Source organism: Amaranthus tricolor, chromosome 4, assembly GCF_026212465.1.
Source record: "Amaranthus tricolor cultivar Red isolate AtriRed21 chromosome 4, ASM2621246v1, whole genome shotgun sequence".
Lineage (NCBI taxonomy): Eukaryota > Viridiplantae > Streptophyta > Magnoliopsida > Caryophyllales > Amaranthaceae > Amaranthus > Amaranthus tricolor.
In genome coordinates this window covers 9,669,751-9,689,405 of record NC_080050.1, presented here as the reverse complement: position 1 = coordinate 9,689,405, position 19,655 = coordinate 9,669,751, and the positions used below count along the sequence as shown (strand labels likewise).

Below are 19,655 nucleotides of genomic sequence, written 5' to 3'. Positions count from 1 at the left end.
CGCACAACCCTAACATCCTTTGTCTTACCCGGAATGTTCATGAGAGTCCCAAGTATGGCATCGCATACATTTTTCTCTATATGCATAACGTCAAGACAATGCCTAACCTGTAGATCTCTCCAATATGGAAGCTTCCAAAAGATTGATTCTTTTTTCCATAATCGGTCTTCACCCCCTTGCACTTGCCCTGTTTTACCAAATACAGTCTCAACTCCCTTAACCAGTTCATAAACCTCATAACCGGTCAACGGTCGACGAGCTACACGGTCCTCAACCTCCCTGTTGAACATCTTCTTCTTCTTACGATATTGGTGATCTCGTGGGAGGAACTTTCGATGGTGCATGAATACATGTTTGCACTTAGGAATCCACATGGATTCCATGTCATCGATACATATTGGGCATGCTTTCTTCCCTTTTTTCTTATACCCTGATAAGTTGCCATATGCCGGAAAATCATTAACGGTGCATAAAAGCATTGCACGCAAGGTGAACTCCTCATTAGCATATACATCAAACACGGAAACGCCTTCATCCCACATCTTTCTCAAATCCTCAACGAGAGGTGCAAAATATACATCTATGTCATTCTCAGGTTGTTTAGGACCCGAGATAAGATGGATATGTGAGCAAGTGACCTTTCTTCACCCTATCTGCATGCCACCTTAAATTTAACGCATCTTTCTTTATAGAAAACAAGCGCTTGAATCTAGGTATTATTGGAAGATACCACAATACCTTAGCCGGGAGCCCTTTAGCATCTCGAGCCCCTTTATGCTTGTAGCACGATAACCCACACCTAGGACACTCTTCTAAGTTCTCGTTTTCATTCTGATACAACACACAATCATTCGGACACGCATGAATCTTCTGGTACTCTAAGCCGAAAGGACACATGAGCTTTTTGGCATAATATATCGACTTTGAAAGTTCATTTTCCTCAGGGAGCATCTCACCTAACGCTTCTAATAACATTGTGAAACTAGCGGCACTCCAATTGAACTTTGACTTAATGTTGAAAATTGTCAACACTGCTGTTAGTTTGGTGAACTTTGTACATCCAGGGTACAAAGGCTTTTGAGAAGCCTCTGTCAACAAGTCAAAAACACGAGGACGTTTTCCTAACTCATCCTCGACTCCCTCCATCATCTTATCAACACGATCCACATCCTCATCGACATTCTCTTCATCTGTCTCATACCCATCAACATGATCTACTACATCCTCATTGACATCAGCGACATTATTGACGTCCTCAACAACACTTTTCTCTTTGTAAACTCCCTCCTCACCATGCCAAACCCAAACATGATATTGAGGCCTAAACCCACGTCGAAGTATGTGCTCCCTAAGGATATCAACAGTATCTACCTTTGATACATTGCCACAAGTGACACATGGGCAATAAAAACAAACTCCCCCCGTCTTAACTTGATGTTCAACCGCAATACTACAAAATTCTGATACGCCATCAATAAATTCTGACGATTCAATGCTTCCATACATCCAAGAACGATCTTTTGTCATCCTAATTAGTGTGATTAATTAGTTCAAAACAAAATTAATACACAACTTTTAACATATATAATTAACCCAAATTAACCCTATTTAACCCTATATAACCTTTATATTATTTTAAGTAATCAAATTCTTTATATTTTAATTACAAAACATATATAACCAAAAAAAAAAACCATTTTCTTTAATCAAATACACATAAATCAAAATAATAAGAAATTAATAGTATACAACTACATACATAAGTAAATTATTCACATTCAAATATACAACTACATATATACATAAGTAAATTATTCACATTCAATCTACCCTAAAAATCCTAATTAATTAAAATTATTCACATTCAAATATTCAAGTACATACCTAAGTAAATCATTCATATTTAAATATAAAATACATACCTTGGTAATTAGATATGATAATTTTATTTCTACATTAAGATTATGTAACCTACAATGAAAACAAAATCAAAATTAGTATAAAAACAGACTAAATCCTTATTAAAATACAATGAAGCTATTCTTGAAGAACTTAAACAAAGATTAAAAATTTTATACCTTGAAGAAGAACAAACTTAGCCCTAATTTCGTGGGTTTTTGAAGGAAAAGCAACAATGGTGGGTCGAAGAACTTAAACAAAGATGGAGAAGGATAATGGTGTGCTCTACAATTGAGTATAGTAACCTACAATGAAAAACAAAAAAAAATTAGTATAATTTGAAGAATTAAGCCCTAAAATACTATAAAAACTTGAAGAACTAAAGGTTGAAGAAACAAAAGAGAGAAATTATACCTTAAAAGAACTTAAATGTTGAAGAACTAATGCAAGAACTTGAAGAAATAAAAACTGCAATGCCTCAGTCGTGCGTGGGTTAAATTTCGTGGGTTTAATGTTGTGGGTAAGAAAAAAATTGTAGCTTGAAGAAGAAGATGAGGGATTATGAACAAATTTTGTGGGTTTGAAGAAAATTGAAGCTTAGCTTGAAGAAGAAGAGATGATCAATGAAACAGTCGTGCGGGTTTTATGAACAAACGGTAGTTTTGAAGAGGGTTTATGAATGAGAGCAGAATGTTTTGTAAAAGGAACGTTAAAAGGCGCGTTTTAAAAACCGTTATTTGCTGCGGATAAACTAGAATCGCAGTATTAAACAACTTAAATGCTGCGGGCCACAATTAAACCGCAATATATAGTCCAATTTCAATTTTTAAAATAACTTATGTGCTGCGGGCTTCGGGTAAACCGCAGCATTTGTTGTATTTTTTTTTTTGCCTAATTCTTTTTTCAATTTATTGCTGCGTATAAAGAAAACCGCAGCAAATGACTCGAAGCATATAGGTTTTTTTCCACTAGTGTTAAACTATATGATGAGGAGATCTAGGGAATCGAGAATCCCCTAGAGTCTTGTATGATCAAATTCTCATTAGTGTCTATGAGATGTCAGATTAATTACGTGGTTAAATATGATCTTGCCAATCTCAAACTCTCGCTCTGTTGATTAACTAATAGATTTAGACCTTACTAATTTGATTCTCACACGCTAGTTTTATTGAACAAATTAATAAGAATTTAACTAAAATTTACACTAAAGCAAAGTTGATTCTAATCTCACACGCTAGTTCTATTGACTAGTCCAACAAAGCTTATTTAATTTAGGGTTGTTAGCACAATTTAACCACTTTAATCCTAATTTCATAGACACTTTCAATCATTAAATTATAGAAAATGGATCTACTCACTATTTATGGTGGAAACAATAAACACAAACCCTAAGATGATACTAAGTCTTAATAATATGATAAATGTTGAAACTTGCAAGAGAAGTTAAACAATAAAAAACACAACAATGAATCAAGAGACAAATTATGAAGAACAAAACTAATTCTTTATTGAAGGATGATTAATTGAAGACAATTAAAGTTTACTAACGAAAGATTAAAGCTAGTACAATGAATTAAAACAAACGAAATTAAATACTAAAATAAACTTACAAATCTTCAAAGAATGATTAATGGTAGACTTAATGAAGAATTAAAATTAAAGGAAAAAATTAAAAGTAAAAGTAATTGAAAATGAGTAAAAGGAACACTAAAGGATGAAGGAAGAAGAGAGAGAGAGAGAGAGAGAAACCCTAATTAGTCAACAAGGGCTTATTTATACTAATTAAGAAATTAACCTAAAAATTAATGAGAAAACCGCAGGCAAAACACGACTTCAGAAACAAAGATATGAGTCGTAGCTTTTAGGCGACGACTGGTTGCTTTTCTGCTGACCGGCAAACTTTAAACAACCGTCATTTCTTGCTCGGTTGTCAGAATTGGACATATAATATATCGTTGGAAAGCTCTTGAAGTCTAGTTTCCAATTTTGTAAACCTTGAATTAATGAGATCTTCCTATCAAAAGTTATGACCAAAAGAGTAGACATGTATCAAATTTCACCTCAAAACTTTTGCATTATAAACACTCATCTACTCTTTTGTTCATTTTCTATGTAGAACATCTTCACCCGAGCTAAAATCCCCTTAGTAAATTCTGTCATCATTAAAACCACAAGAATTATGCTTAAAACAATTAAAACCATTCAAAATCAACATGAATAACCAAAATGAGTAATATAGCATAAATCTTCAAAATAAGCACGAAATTACTAACAACGACCATCATTAAGGAGTATAAAATGATATAAATAAGTGCAAATAATTGCACTTATCATCCCAATGTATATTCACTGTCTTAAAAAGTTCACTTATAACCTTAAAGTGTTTCCTTATAATTTGAAAATGTGCACTTATCCACCTTAAAGCATTTGCCACATATCCAAGAAAAAATTGATTTAATGCGATCAAACTATATACATGGTAATCAGTGTATGCACCAAATGTGCGTGATTTGTGCTCGATTTTAATGTGAATTTATTTGAAATGGATAAAAACACAAAACACCCAACCAAGTTCCCAATAAAGCAATCATAAGAAAAAAAATCTCGATCTAAATGAATCAAATAATAAGGGTAAAATATGATAAAGTACCACTAAAAATGCAATATTAACCTCTAACGAAAGCCCCTGTTAAAATACTATATAATAATAAGAATCTAAATGCAACACTAACATCAAACCTCCATTAAAGCGCACTTTAATATTATTTTCAAATCGAGGAGACGAGCTTCTCTACAAAATCAACATCAAATACTTTATCACTTATTAAATATAAAAATAATTTGTTTCATTTCCTAAATACAGGACAAAATTGAAAATATAACAGTATTTCGATAATTGGTTTGTAAAAAAAAATAATGCAATCCTAAGCTCTAGCAGATGTCCGAACAAAGTCATAACATTCAAAGTTTCAAACCATCTAGGTTGTTGTCAGACATCTACATGTAACACAAAATTCCCAATAAATACAAATTCTTGTATGTGAGGATCTCATCATAAGATGCATTTTAGGTACTGGTTAAATAACCCAATGATTACAAAATTATTTCTTGTTTTGAGTTATCTTACCAAGAGATAGTCTCTCACAAGAGTAGCTCAAGAATGAATATACAATTATCATTGCAGTTGGTCTTGGACGAGACGGCCTCATAATAAGTCCGTCAATTTGGGTTGGCAAATTCGCGCGTGTAATAATCTGGGCATTTTTTTATTTTCTGGGCATTTTTCAATTTTAATCTTAATGGTATTAATTTTCAAAATTGATACATTTAAGGTCAAAATTGATAAATGCTTAGAAAATTGAAATGTTATTATACACGCGAATTGGGCCGGCCCAAATTAACAGTCTCATTAATGAGACCGTCTCGTCTAAGTTTTTGTTCTATCATTGGGCCTTTTACATCAAAAAATATCATCGGGCCTTTTACATCAAAAAAATCATCGGGCCTTTTACATCAAAAAATATCATTAGGCCATGGGCTTTATCATAAGGACATGAGAACAAATTTGGACCGTAGGATGAAAGAACCACAGATATAAAACGCTGAACATTTACAGATAAGTAGAAAGACCCTTACACTCCATCCCTCTTCCCCTTTCTCAATCTTACTGCCGTACTACCTCTACAAATCCTTCTTACCGAAGGTAATCTCTTCCATTAATCCAATCTTGTAATAATTTTATGGTGTTTTTCAATTCTTATTATTTTATTTTTCATGTTCTTTGATCTGTTTAGTGTTGTAATAATCTGTTTGTGGTTTGGAAATTTTTAGGGTTTTGGAGTTGTGTTTGGGGGTTTTATTCCGTTTCCTAATGTGGGTTTATATTTATAATTATCTGTTTGGATTTGCTAGATTGTGTTTTTTTGGGGGTTTTAATAAATCTGTTTGTGCGATTGAACTCACACCTAAACAAATTTTTTTCTAGCTATAGTAATGGTAAGCTCAACATTTACTCCCAATTTGTGAATTCGTAAATTAGATTTATCTTCTACACACCCTTAACTAAAACCGAAGCAGCCCATAAATGTAACATTGAGTGTAAAACCTGACCAAGCAAAATGCAAATTTGCAAGGGATAAACATCCACGTAGCATAAACAACCAATCCAAGCAATGTCTTCCATATTATCAGCATAACACACACACTAAGTAGCACCATGTTCCATTCAATCATGTGTTGAATCAGTGTTTCGTGTAATGCAAGTCTGATTACTTGAAACAAGGCCTAACTCGTTTACAAATGTATACTAAACACAATTAATTACATACTAAACACAGTTAAATACTGCACCAAGATTTTAAGCACAATTGAGTACTAAAACGAGGGTATATATGTCCATACTCTATTCACAATGTTAATCTGTTTAGTGAGTGTAATATTTCCTATTAGCTCCTAACAAAGTTATGATGACACCTCCTTATGATAGAACTAACTAAAAGCTTATGTCTAATGTGAGTAGTAGACAATTTGGCATGGAATTTCACTTTGCAAAATATCATTGTGCCTCGGTGTCATAGAGACTAATAAGGGAACTTGAGAACAAATTTGTATCGTAGGATGAGAACCACATATATTAATAGCTGAAGTATAAAGACCATTACCATCCATCCCTCCCTTTTCTCAATCCTATTGCCATACTACCTCTGTTAATCCTTCTAACTAAAGATGATATCTTCTGTTATTCTAATAATGTAATAAATTAATCTTGTTTTTCAATTCTCATATTATTTTTTATGTTCGAAGACCTGTTTAGGGTTGTAATAAATCTGTTGTGGTTTGGAAATTTATATGGCTTTTGAGTGGTTTTTGGGCGTTTAATGCCGTTATCTAATGTGGGTTTTTATTTATAATTATTTGTTTCGATTTGCTAGATTGTGTTTTTTTGGGGGGTTTAATAAATCTGTTTGTGTCTAAAGAATTATAGGATTCTTGAAAGGGTTTGTGTGTTCAATTTCATTTAGTGATGCAGGTTTTGGTTTAATAATTAGTTGTTTGGATTTGCTAGATTATTTTAAAAAAATTCTTGGTTGGGGGAGGGGGAGTTGCTTATTAAATTTGCTTGTATTTTCTTGTTTGTCTTGAATCTTTATATATTAATATGTATTTGATGGATAATGATTATAGTTTTGCCCTTTTGTTTATTACTTGAATCTTTATATGTTTACTTGTATATAATGGATAAAGATAGTTAGTTTTGTGCTATTTTATGTTATTGGTTGATATGATAAACTCTTGTACAAAGAAAAGCCTGGAATATGATGAATTGTACATTGTTGGGCCGATTTAGATGCATTTCTAGTCTTTGTATTTGTTGAAAATTTTCTCTTTTTGATACTAGTGAGTTGGGTTTCTGTTTGGGTGTTTTGATTGAAGTTTGTGATGAAATAATTCAAGTTGTTAGCCGGTTTGAAGGTTTTGGATCTTTTTTTGTTCTTGATGTTCGTAGTTTAAGTGTTTATATATTGTTGTTTTTGCCGCTTAAATTTAATTGTACTGTATAAGTGTGTGGATGGAGATTTTTCTTGTTTTTGAGAAGAAATTGCATTCTCCGTCTGCATCCTGCATCCTGCATCCTGATGTCTTATATAGTTAAAGCTTAAATGAAAAACTAATTTACTCTTTCCTCGCATGTTTAGATGAATGTTGATAAGCTCATGAAGATGGCTGGTGCCGTCCGCACGGGTGGCAAGGGTAGTGTGAGAAGGTATGATTATTGTATTTGCATTTTTCTTTAATGCATATGATGATTAGTATTTTCGTAATCTACAGAGTGAAGAAGTGGCATGCTAGATTGACCAGTTGTTTTTCAACAGTGTTGATTATTTCAGTGTTCCTTCCCTTCACTTTGGTACAACAATGACTTTTTGATTTGCATATATCATGACAAAGGCAATCTAGGAAGGAAAACAATGATTGTTGACGTTGTGTTTACATAAGATTGTTGTTTGGTGCTTTATTTTGTGATATCGAATGTGTTGCTTACTGTCCTGTTTATGTAGAAGAATTGACTGAGGTCATTGTCTCTGTACCTTACTAAATATAAAAAGCAATTACACTAATGGCATAGGATTCCATTGTGTAGCTTGTGTTGCTATGAAAGTTATACTGTCATTTGAGGTTGGCAATAAGTTGACTGCTGTCTGGGTTGGAAATCTGTTGATGATATGCATATTTTAGTTCTATCTTATTGTATAATTTCTTTTTCCTGAGTTTTACATTACGGTTTGCAGAAAGAAGAAGGCCGTGCACAAAACTACCACCACAGATGACAAAAGATTGCAGAGTACCTTGAAAAGAATAGGAGTTAATGCTATTCCTGCTATTGAAGAAGTTAATATCTTCAAGGATGATCAGGTTATTCAGTTCATTAGCCCTAAAGGTGAGTTTTAACTCCATTAGTTTATGTTCCCAAAGTTGCGCATTGTGCTTGCTAAAGAGTTAATTGAAAACAACCTCTTTTCTATAACTAAGAAGGTTAATGTGCTTACATCCGACCCACAAATTCTTTCTAGGTGGGAGCCACCTAATGTAATGGAATGTTATCGATCAACCTCTGGGCACACTGTTTGTTCCTTTCTGATATGGGTGCTTTTCTATCCAACAGTTCAAGCCTCAATTGGAGCCAATACCTGGGTTGTGAGTGGTACACCACAAACAAAGAGTATGATCCTTTCTTTCTTTAATTTGATGTTAGCTGATTTATTCACTTTTTTTACTGAAGGATGGCTTTTTGATTGAACTGCTATTGTTTTTCAGAATTGCAGGACATTCTTCCGGGAATCTTCAATCAATTGGGTATGTACAATTCTTTATGCTTTTTGAAGATTGATTTGCTTCACATTTATATCTATGTTACTTGCACTTTACAATTTGCTTTATGTATCCGTGTCCGATACTTGATCCTCGGACATTGGTATAGCACTTAGACACTTCTTTTTAGGCGTAAAAATTTAGACGTATCTGACGCTTGGACACGTTTCAGTATCGAACATCAGTACCCAAGTCGAATAACATTTATACTAAAGTTTCATATCTCATGTATCATAATAACGTTTACAACAAGTTTCCTAGGTGGGATTTAGTTAATGGCGTTGGGCCAATGTAACGTTGTTTTGCTTCAGGAGCCGACAACTTGGACAACTTGAAGAAGCTGGCCGAGAAGCTCCAGAACAGATCACTTAACACTAAAGCCGATGGAAGTGGAGGAATTGTGGAGGAGGATGATGACGATGTTCCTGAGCTTGTTGCTGGTGAGACCTTCGAAGCAGTGGCAGACGGACCGAAGTCTTAAGCTGTTCTATAGTTCGTAGCCCTTTTTTTGTTTAATTTAGCATTTTTGCTCAAGTTTTATCAAACAATTTGTTAAAACAAAGTGTATTGCAACCGGAAACAAGTTAGTTTTATAACAAAGGTTTTAAATCTGTGTCGTTGTCTTTGCTAACCGAGTTGAAGTGATTGAGATTTGTAATGATTTAAATGAGCTGACGCAATCTGAGTTCTATCCAAACCCGATTTTTAAAGTGCGAGTTTGAAAAGTATTTTCATTCGGTTCAAAAGTAAGTTTTGTTTCAATTGAAGCAAGTACTAGGTGGAAAATGAAAACAGGTGTATATAAGCTTAAATGGTGTATGTATTTTGACGTCAATTCTGTAAATAGTTGGATATTAATGCTTAAAAAGTGTATATATTTGAATGACATTTCTGTAAATAATATGAAATTTTTTCTTTATAAAAATATTTACACCCTATAAGATAGTATGTACACTTGTTACATAATATGTATATGTTAGTCTGATTTTTAATTTTTACCACTTTAATTGTTTTCACCTGATCCTGCCCATATATGTATATATATGAACCATATGCTAAAAATAAGGAGAGGTTAGTAAGTTTTAATTCTAGCAATGATTTTTATGCGGTGATAGAAATAGTCACTTCAGCTTTCACATTAGCAAGTGCCCTTTTATTCGCTAAATCATTTAGCTTCACTACGATAATGAAGCTTTTGGGGACACCTTTCTCATTCACACCTTGTGGTTGCTTCAATTTCAGGGTTTAGAGGTATTAGGTTTGCTTGTCCTTGAGACCTAATTTGTATATACAACACTTAAAGCTAGGGGTCAAGTGCAAGGTGAATAGAGAAGTCAAAATTACAGACAATGACGAAGAACAAAGAACTAACTTATCAAGAAACACAATTAAAAAAATGGTCACTCACCAACAACGGCATCAAAATCTTGATCGTGACTTTACGCCCTTTAATGGGAATTTCGCAAGTGTAAGACATAGTGTAATATGCCAAGAAGTATGATTCGAATTTACAAGGAGGTGAGGTGTATATCAATGATTTCTCAATTAATTAGTTGGCTCAAAAACATTTAATATGATGGTTGTTGATGAAAACAACAAACTCATATCAAAACTAGAACCAGAACTAAACATGTAAGTAAGTAAAAGTGCATGAGACTAAGGTTAAACTAAGACAAACAAGATGATCAATAAGATAACGAGGCAAATGCTAGGTTTCCTCACCAAAATAGTTATTACTAATCTTCAACCTAAGGATATGGATATGGGGTAGGGGAATAATGCATCTTAAATACTAGTGTTCTCTCTCTAGCAACAAAAACTTCCTAAAATATGATCGACTACCTATTCTCATGGAGCTTAACACATTTCAAGACAAAAAACACAAAAATAATAGTAAAAGTCATCTTAAAGTGTCCGCCACATATCCAAGCAAAAGTTAATTTAAAGTGATTAAACTATAAGTACATTGTAATCAGTGTATGTACTAAATATAAGTAATTTGTGCTCGATTTTAATGAGGTTTTATTTGAAATGGATAAAAACACAAAACACTCCCAATAAAGCATCATAATCAAACAAAATCTCGACTTGAATGAACCATATAGTGAGGGTAAAAATATGATAAAATACCGCTAAAAATGCAATATTAACCTCAAACGAAAGTCTCTGTGAAAATACTATATAATAACAAGGATCTAAATGTAACACTAACCTCAAACCTCCATTAAAGCGCACTTTAATATTGTTTTCTAATCGAGGAGACGAGCTTCTCTACAAAACTAATATCAAATACTTTATCACTTATTAAATATTAAAATAATTTGTTTCAATTACTAAATGCACGACGAAATTGAAAATGTAACAGTTTTTCGATAGTTGGTTTGTAAAAAAAATAAATGCAATACTAACCTCTATAGATGTCCCAGCAAAGTCACAACATTCAAAACCATCTAAGTTGTAAAACTAAATGCATGACACACATTTAACAGTTCGTTTGGTAAGTGGTAATAAACGACGATAATTGGATGAAAACTAGTGTAATTTTGGTTGAAAAATCTCTTGATTATCTTGATGGCCATGCTTGTCAACTTTAATCATCTCATTTTCTTAATAAAATACATTCCAATGCATTACCATTGGGAGATGTGATATTAGGTGGTAATGAAAATTTGTAAACAATAAACTTTTTAGTAACAAAGTTTCATTACCACGGTCCATGGGAATGACATAAACTTTTGGTGAAATTGTACACTATAAATGATTCATATTATCACCATTTAATACTACTAACCAAACGGACTGTAAATGTAAAAAACAAAATTCCCTATAAATACAAATTCTTGTATGAGAAGGTCTCATCATGTGATGTGTTTTAAGTACTAGTTAAATAGCCCAATGATTACAAACTATTAGCATATTAATTTCTTGTTTTAAGTTATCTCATCAAGAGATACTTTCTCACAAGAGTAACTCAAGAATGTAGACGCAATTACCATTGGCCTTTTAATCAACAAAAAAATGAAAATTTGAATAAAATAAGACAATTCAACAACTTTTTTCCCAAAATAAACTCCGTGAAAACTTAATTCCCAGAATAAGCGTCCGTACATCCAAACCACTGGTTTGGTATAAGTCGCTGTTAGTAACAGCGAAAGAAGAAAAAAAAATAAAAGGCTAAAGTCGTTGTTAGTAACAGCGACTCATGTGTGTTAATTTTTTTAAAATTTTTTTTTGGGTATGAATTAAACTAGCCGTTGTTAATTAGAAAAATAGCCGTTACGAACTTGAAAATAGCCGTTATAATGATGTTCTATAAATAACTCCATCATTTCCCTACTTCATTATATCCAATCTACATCAATCTTGTTCTATTGAATCAATTTTTAAAGGTAACATAAGGTATTATGTTAGTCTTACTCTCAATTTATAAATGTTAATATTATTTTTGAAAGTTTACTTACGTTACTATATTATATGTGTTTCGTAGATGTCAAAGGAGCATTGTATTGAAGAGCTTTGTGATTGTGGTTATGAAGTTGAGATTAATATAGATTGGAGCGATTTCGATTCAGGGCATGATTTTGTTGCTTGCCCTTTCTACTTGGTTGAAGGATTAGGATGCACATACTTTAGATGGAATGCTCCGGAGGGTACCAAATGACGGAGAGACTTAATAATACGGCTTGAAAAGGAAAAACAAGAGCTTAAAGATGAGGTATTTAATCTAAAGAGACAAATAGATGATATGGCACATAGGAAGGAAGAGACTGAAAGGATTATGAGAAAATTTAAGAAGCAATCTTAGTTAGCGAAGGTAGTTTAACTTAACGAATGTACTATGTAATTTGATATGGATTCGTTGAACATGAATGATATTGTGGTGAATTTTCGAGAGCATTTTTCCTATTTGAATATGATTGTCTCTTTGTTTTTGATTAAATTCATACTGCATTTTTGGCGGAATGAGTCATCGCCGAAAAGTATGAGTACTTAACATTATTTCATTCATAATAAACGTGTGATACTACGATTAAAATATGTACATCTACATATATGTTACAATTTATACACAAAAGAACAAATGTTACAAATATTGAGTATGTACAAATGTTCAAAATATACAAACAATATTCTAATGCTAATCCTCCTCCTGTACCCTGTCTAACTGTGACGGTTTACGATGCCTCCTATGATAGTAAGAGGCCGTCGCATGACGCTCGGGTAGGGGAGGTGATTGATACGTTGATGATGTGGCACCCTGTGAGGACCCGTCACCGTAGTCCAGGCACGTTAAGTAAACCTCCTCAAGATGAACGTCGGCATGATGAGGAGATGACCCGTACTCGTACATAGTGGTGTGGGGCGCAGTCACTTCCGGAATGAAGTGTTGAAACTGCGTCCCTCAGAGTATGCCTTAGGCAATATCCCGTACGGGCTCCTCTTGGGAGGAGCTGATGACTGAAGCAATGCCCTATGCCTGCAGTAAGACGTAAGTGTTAATGAAATGTATAACGTGTAAGTACTATGGATAATAATCAACGTTGAAGAATGCTTACAAAGTGTGTCATCGTCGGTGCTGCGGGAGCGTACTGGGCTGCCGCCATGATATCTCGTGGTGTCATCCATCGACGAGTGATGGAGAGGAACCACGGCATGTAATCCGCAGAAGTAGGTGCGCCTATACCCTCGATCGGCGCACCTTGGGCCAGCAGCTCTAGCCTGTGCTCCCAACAAGCGACATAGCGCACGTTGATCTCCAGCCAGTTCTTGGGCTCCCGACCCTTGTGAGAGTTATGGAGCTCCGCCTCTGTGTCACATGGCGGCAGGATGCCCTGTACCATCCCAAATTGGCGCCTTACGCGCTTAGGGAGATGCACTTCGACTATGTCGAAGCAGATCAGAGGTACAGATGCTCTCCACGCCCCTGACAATATGCCCGAGTGCTGAGGCAATGCAGCATATGCCTCAGCGGGGTAAGGGTCCCAGCGAAACTAAACGTGAAAATTCGATTAATAATTTACGCAATGTGATAGTTACAAAACAAGTTGTAGTGAAGTTCTTACCTGGTCAGCGCGTAGTAGATCGAGTTGATCGCGGTAGAAACCCACGTCCGATCCTGTGTGGGTCCTTGTTCGTTTTTCAAAGGACCACCGCGATCCGTACGGCACATGTGGGGGTGGAAGAATTGGTGGCGCAAAAGCACCACGTCCCACGCTCCTCATCGGTTGACCAATGAGAATGTGCTCCCAAGCCCAAAGCTATGAATTATAATTATAAGTAAGTAAAACAAACACAAAAACATTTAATAAAATAAAAAAAGTCGTAACATGTAAAGTTAATATTACCTGCAGAATAATCAGGGGCCCAGCGATCTCCTTCACGTTCTTTAGTGAAGCTTCACACGAGCTAAAGGTACGGGAAGATCCGTGCGTCAATCGCCCACGGAGCAGAATCGGGATGCCGGGTGTACATGGTCTCCGTGTCGGTCACCTAAACACAAATATTGTGTTAACTTAAAGTTAAAGTATTAAAGCATACAAAATGAAAATGGGTAAATTCAATTACCTGGACATCCCATAGCACACTGCTCCTATGATCCGCCTGCATCGTTAGCACATTAGGGTCGAGAAGGCCTAGAGCTGCTGGATCCATCTCCGCTGCAATTCAACAATAACTAAGCGTTATTTATTGTAAAAATACTTAAGAAGGATAAGAGGAAGATGGCATAAGGGGATTTTGGGTTGCTTGGGTAGGGAAGGGCGTATGAGAAGGAGCAGAAAAAGTTATATTCATGAATGCATTTGTTTCCACAACATTGATATCTTCATTCCCTAGGGATACCTCTTCTACATATAACTCTAAAGAAGGAGTAGGGGTAGACCTTGAGTACTCCCACATTGTATCTATAGCCTCCTCATCCTCAACCGGAAAAGCTAACAAATCTCCGCTCATATTGTACTTAAAACTTAAATTAACAGTACTTCTTGTAGTGTCAATGCCAATCTTAGAGCATATAAAATGTTTAAATTCATTCAAATCCATGTATGAGTTGCATGCAAACAGTTTGCGTCTTCCCCCAACATACTTAACATTGTTACTAGTTGATCGAATTGAACCATTCCAAAAGCATACAACAGTCACACGAAATGAATCCATTACTACAACAATTCATACAAAATCAACATCACCATCACGTTCATAAATATATTACCATTATACATGACATACATTTTAAAATCAACAACAAATTCATGAACAAAGAACCTCATTATGAAGATCACTATATATGACATACATTTCCGAATCAACAACAAATAAAAAAATTTATAATAAAAACGTACCTCAATAAGCTGTAGATCAACAAGAAGTAGTGAATTGAAAGTTTATGAACCTACATTTATGTGAAAGTTGATTAAAAGTTTGTAAACCCTAATTTTTCGAAAATGGAAAAAACAAAAAAAAAAGTACCTTAGGACAATGTAGGAACTAATTAGTGGTACAAATTTGGAATTTGATGAGTTTAGTTGAAGAATTGAAATTGATTTTAATGGTGGAATGAAAAAGAAGAACTCGTAAGGCTAGCAAAACCAAAAGAGAGTGCGCGAACTGAAATGAGGAAAAGGAAACTAGAAAAATATAAAACTCATAAGTCGCTGTTACTAACAGCGACTTAAGGAGTTGACTGGTCAACTCCTTACGTCGCTGTTAGTAACAGCGACTTATGGGTTTTATTTTATTTATTTTTTTTTTGTCTTTCGCTGTTACTAATAGCGACTTTTACCAAACCTAGGTTTGGATGTACGGACGCTTATTTTGGAAATTAAGTTTTTACAGAGCTTATTTTGGAAAAAAAAAGTTGTTGAATTGTCTTATTTTTTTCAAATTTTCACAAAAAAATATCATTGGGCCTTTTATATCAAAAAAATATCATTGGGCCTTTTATATCAAAAAAATCAGAGAAAGTGAAAAAAATAAGATTATTTAACAAATTAATTCCAAAAATAAGCTCCGTGAAAACTTATTTCCCAAAATAAGCGTCCGTACATCCAAGCCTAGCCCCGGGAAGAGTCGCTGTTAGTAACAGCGAAAGTGAAAAAAAAAAATTAAAAGCCCAAAGTCACTGTTAGTAATAGCGACTTAAAAAAAAAATTTTTAAAGCCCAAAGTCGTAGTTACTAACAGCGACTTAAAAAAAAATTTATTTTCTTTTTTTTCTTAAGGCGCTGTTAGTAACAGCGACTTAGGCGTTTTATATTTTTTTGCACAATTGATTTAATGGCGAAGTTACAATGCGGCCCACCCTTGTTGCCCACTCTCGTGGTTCACTATTTTGGCTTAATTTTTAGTTTTTGGCTCCTACAATTATTTTAATTGTATCATACTAGTAATGTTACAAGAGTAGTACTCCCTCCGATTCAGAGAAATGTTTTTATTTTCTTTTTGGATAAGTACACCTTAAATGTCTAATTTCTATTTATAGTATTCATTTTTTTTACCAATATATTTACCCTTAAAATCACATGTCACCTACTTATTTAGAGTGGTCCATACTCTTTCTTAATATATATGCCAAACCAGTATGGGGCATTAGGTACGTATAAGTTCGTGTTTATTAGGAAGCAATGTTGGATGGTATTCTTGGTGTGGGTTATGGTTGTGTTCTAGGTAGGAGATTTCCTTAATAAACGAATTAAGAGGAAAGCTTGATCTTTAATTTAGTAGCCATATGTGCAAAAAGGATGACAATTATGGCAATAGATTGCATTTGTACCGATCATGATCTTGGGATTTCGATTCACAAATACTGTTTAGTAAGATTAAATCAATTGTGCAAAAAAATATAAAACGCATTAAGTCGCTGTTACTAACAGTGACTTTAAAAAAAAAAGATTTCTTTTTTTTTTTAAGTCCTTGTTAGTAACAGCGACTTTGGGTTTTTTTTTTTTTTTTAAGTCGCTGTTACTAACAGCGACTTTGGGTTTTTAATTTTTTTTTTTTTCACTTTCGCTGTTACTAACAGCGACTCTTCCCGAGGCTAGGCTTGGATGTACGGACGCTTATTTTGGAAAATAAGTTTTCACGGAGCTTATTTTTGAAATTAAGTTGTTAAATAATCTTTTTTTTTTCAAATTTTCAAAAAATCATGGGCCCTTTTTATATCAAAAAATATCATTGGGCCATGGGCTTTGTCATAAAGACTAATAAGAGAACTTGAGAACAAATTTGGACCGTAGGATGAAAGAACCACAGATATAAAACGCTGAACATTTCCAGATAAGTAGAAAGACCCTCACACTCCATCCCTCTCCCCCTTTCTCAATCTTACTGCCGTACTACCTCTACAAATCCTTCTTACCGAAGGTAATCTCTTCCATTAATCCAATCTTGTGATAATTTTATCGTGTTTTTCAATTCTTATTATTTTATTTTTCATGTTTAATGACCTGTTTAGTGTTGTAATAAATCTGTTTGTAGTCTGGAAATTTTTAGGGTTTTGGAGTGGTGTTTGGGGGTTTTATTCCGTTTCCTAATGTGGGTTTTTATTTATAATTATCTGTTTTGATTTGCTAGATTGTATTTTTTGGGGGTATTTAATAAATCTGTTTGTGTCTAAAAATCTGTAGGGTTCTTGAGTTGTTTTGTGTGTTTAATTTCATTTCTGGATTCGGGTTTTCGTTTAATAATCTGTTGTTTGGATTTGCTAGATTTGTTTGATTTTTTTTATTGGTTGGGGAGTTGCTTATTAAAGTTGCTCATATTTTCTTGTTTGTTTTGAATCTTTTTATATTTACTTGTATCTAATGGATAATGATTGTTACTTTTGCCCTTTTTATTTATGTCTTGAATTTTTACATATTTACTTGTATCTAATACATATAGATTGTTAGTTTTGCGCTATTTTGTGTCGTCGATTGATATATGGCTGATAAACTCTTGTACAATGAATTGCCTGGAATTTGATGAATTGTACATTATTCGGCCGATTTAGATGCATTTCTAGTCTGTATTTGGGCGTTTTGATTGAAGCTTGTGATAAACTGATTTAAATTGTTAGCCGTTTTCAAGGGCTTGGACTTATTTTTTTGTTTTTGAGAAGAAATTGCGTTCTCTGTCTGCATCCTGATGTCTTATATAGTTTAAGCTTGAATTAAAACTAATTTACTCTTTCCTCATGTTTAGATGAATGTTGATAAGCTCATGAAGATGGCCGGTGCCGTCCGCACTGGTGGCAAGGGTACTATGAGAAGGTTTGATTACTGTGTTTGCATTTTGCTTAAATACTTATGATGAATATTGTTTTAGTAATATATAGGGTGAAGAAGTGGCATGCTTCACTTTGATACCCGATTATTCCCGTGGCTTTGCAATTTCAAAAAATCATTTAAAAAAAGAATATATAAGAAGGGAAAGCAGATTATGTATTTTTGTTCCATTGTTTTGAACTTTGGTTTTTAAATGTTGAACATTGTAGCCAATTATATTGATGGCATTGGTGTAGCCAGTGTTGCATAGTGCTCAGTGCTGGCAATTGGTTAAGAATATGTTTGTTTGAATTATGTCTATAATTTGTGTGTTTCTAATTAAGGGTTGCCTGTTTGTCTGCTGTTTGTGAAGGAAATCTATTGTTGATATACATCATTTTTTTTGTTTTTTCATGTAAAATTTCTTTTTGCCGATTTTATCTTTGTGATTTGCAGAAAGAAGAAGGCTGTGCACAAAACTACCACCGCAGATGACAAAAGATTACAGAGTACCTTGAAAAGAATAGGAGTTAATGCTATTCCTGCCATTGAAGAAGTTAATATTTTCAAGGATGACCAGGTTATTCAATTCATTAACCCTAAAGGTGAGTTTAACTGTCTAATGAAGTGTTCTTATATTCCCAAAGTTTAAGATGACGTATGCTACCAAAGTTCAATCGGAAACAACCTCTTTGTTATCATTAACACAAGGGTAAGGTTGTGTATCTACGACCCCATATCCGTGTGGGTTGAGCCACTTAATGGCATTGATATAACATAATGTTGTTGATGAACTTCTTGGTCCATTGTTTTGTTCCTTCCTGATATGGCTGCTTTTCCATCCTACAGTTCAAGCATCCATTGCAGCCAATACCTGGGTTGTGAGCGGTTCACCCCAAACAAAGAGTATGATCCTTTCTTCCTTTGATTTAATGTTAACTGATTTTTATTATTCAGTTCTACTCTAAAAGGGTTGGCATTGTGACTGAACTGGTATTGTTTTTCAGAATTGCAAGACATTCTTCCTGGAATCATCAATCAATTGGGTATGTACAATTCTTTATGCTTTATGAAGATTACTGTCCTATCCGTTTGTACCTAGTTTCCTAGGTGAGAGCTAATTCATGGCGTTAGGATAATGGAATGTTGTAATATTTCAGGACCCGACAACTTGGACAACTTGAGGAAGCTGGCTGAACAGTTCCAGAAAAGAGCACCTAATGCCGATGGCAGTGGAGCAAATGCTGAGGATGACGATGATGTTCCGGAGCTTGTTGCTGGTGAGACCTTTGAAGCAGCTGCAGAGGAAGGACAGAAGTCTGAAGAAGTACAGAAATCTGAGGAAGCTCAGAAGGCTGAGGAAGCACAAAAGTCTTGAGCTGTTTGTTGATTTTGTGTGCCATGCATTATATTTCCAAAATATATGCTACTTGTCCCTTTTTTGTTTGATTTAGCATTTTTGCTGAAGTTGTATCAGACAATTAGTTAAGCGACGTGTATTGTAACCGGAGGCAAGTTAGATTTACCAAGCGCGATTGGTTCTATTTGCAATTCTATACCAATGATTTTAAGTCTGTCCATGTCTATGCTGACCACTCTGATTTAACTCCTGGAATTGTATTACAGTAGTAGTTTTTGTAGGATC

General features: G+C 34.3%; 2 protein-coding genes across 2 annotated transcripts; both read left to right on the top strand.

Moving 5' to 3' along the window:
- The first annotated feature begins 5,501 nt into the window (after positions 1–5,501).
- On the top strand, positions 5,502–9,382 carry LOC130809782 (nascent polypeptide-associated complex subunit beta-like). The gene is made up of 6 exons (XM_057675583.1): positions 5,502–5,602; positions 7,596–7,663; positions 8,190–8,338; positions 8,564–8,620; positions 8,716–8,754; positions 9,081–9,382. Exons 2-6 carry the CDS (start codon positions 7,596–7,598, stop codon positions 9,248–9,250), a joined length of 483 nt encoding a protein of 160 aa, XP_057531566.1. The 5' UTR covers positions 5,502–5,602; the 3' UTR covers positions 9,251–9,382.
- Positions 9,383–17,003: 7,621 nt separating this feature from the next.
- Positions 17,004–19,588, top strand: LOC130809781 (basic transcription factor 3-like). Its single transcript, XM_057675582.1, has 6 exons — positions 17,004–17,129; positions 17,949–18,016; positions 18,467–18,615; positions 18,860–18,916; positions 19,018–19,056; positions 19,171–19,588. Exons 2-6 carry the CDS (start codon positions 17,949–17,951, stop codon positions 19,386–19,388), a joined length of 531 nt encoding a protein of 176 aa, XP_057531565.1. The 5' UTR covers positions 17,004–17,129; the 3' UTR covers positions 19,389–19,588.
- Positions 19,589–19,655: the final 67 nt, after the last annotated feature.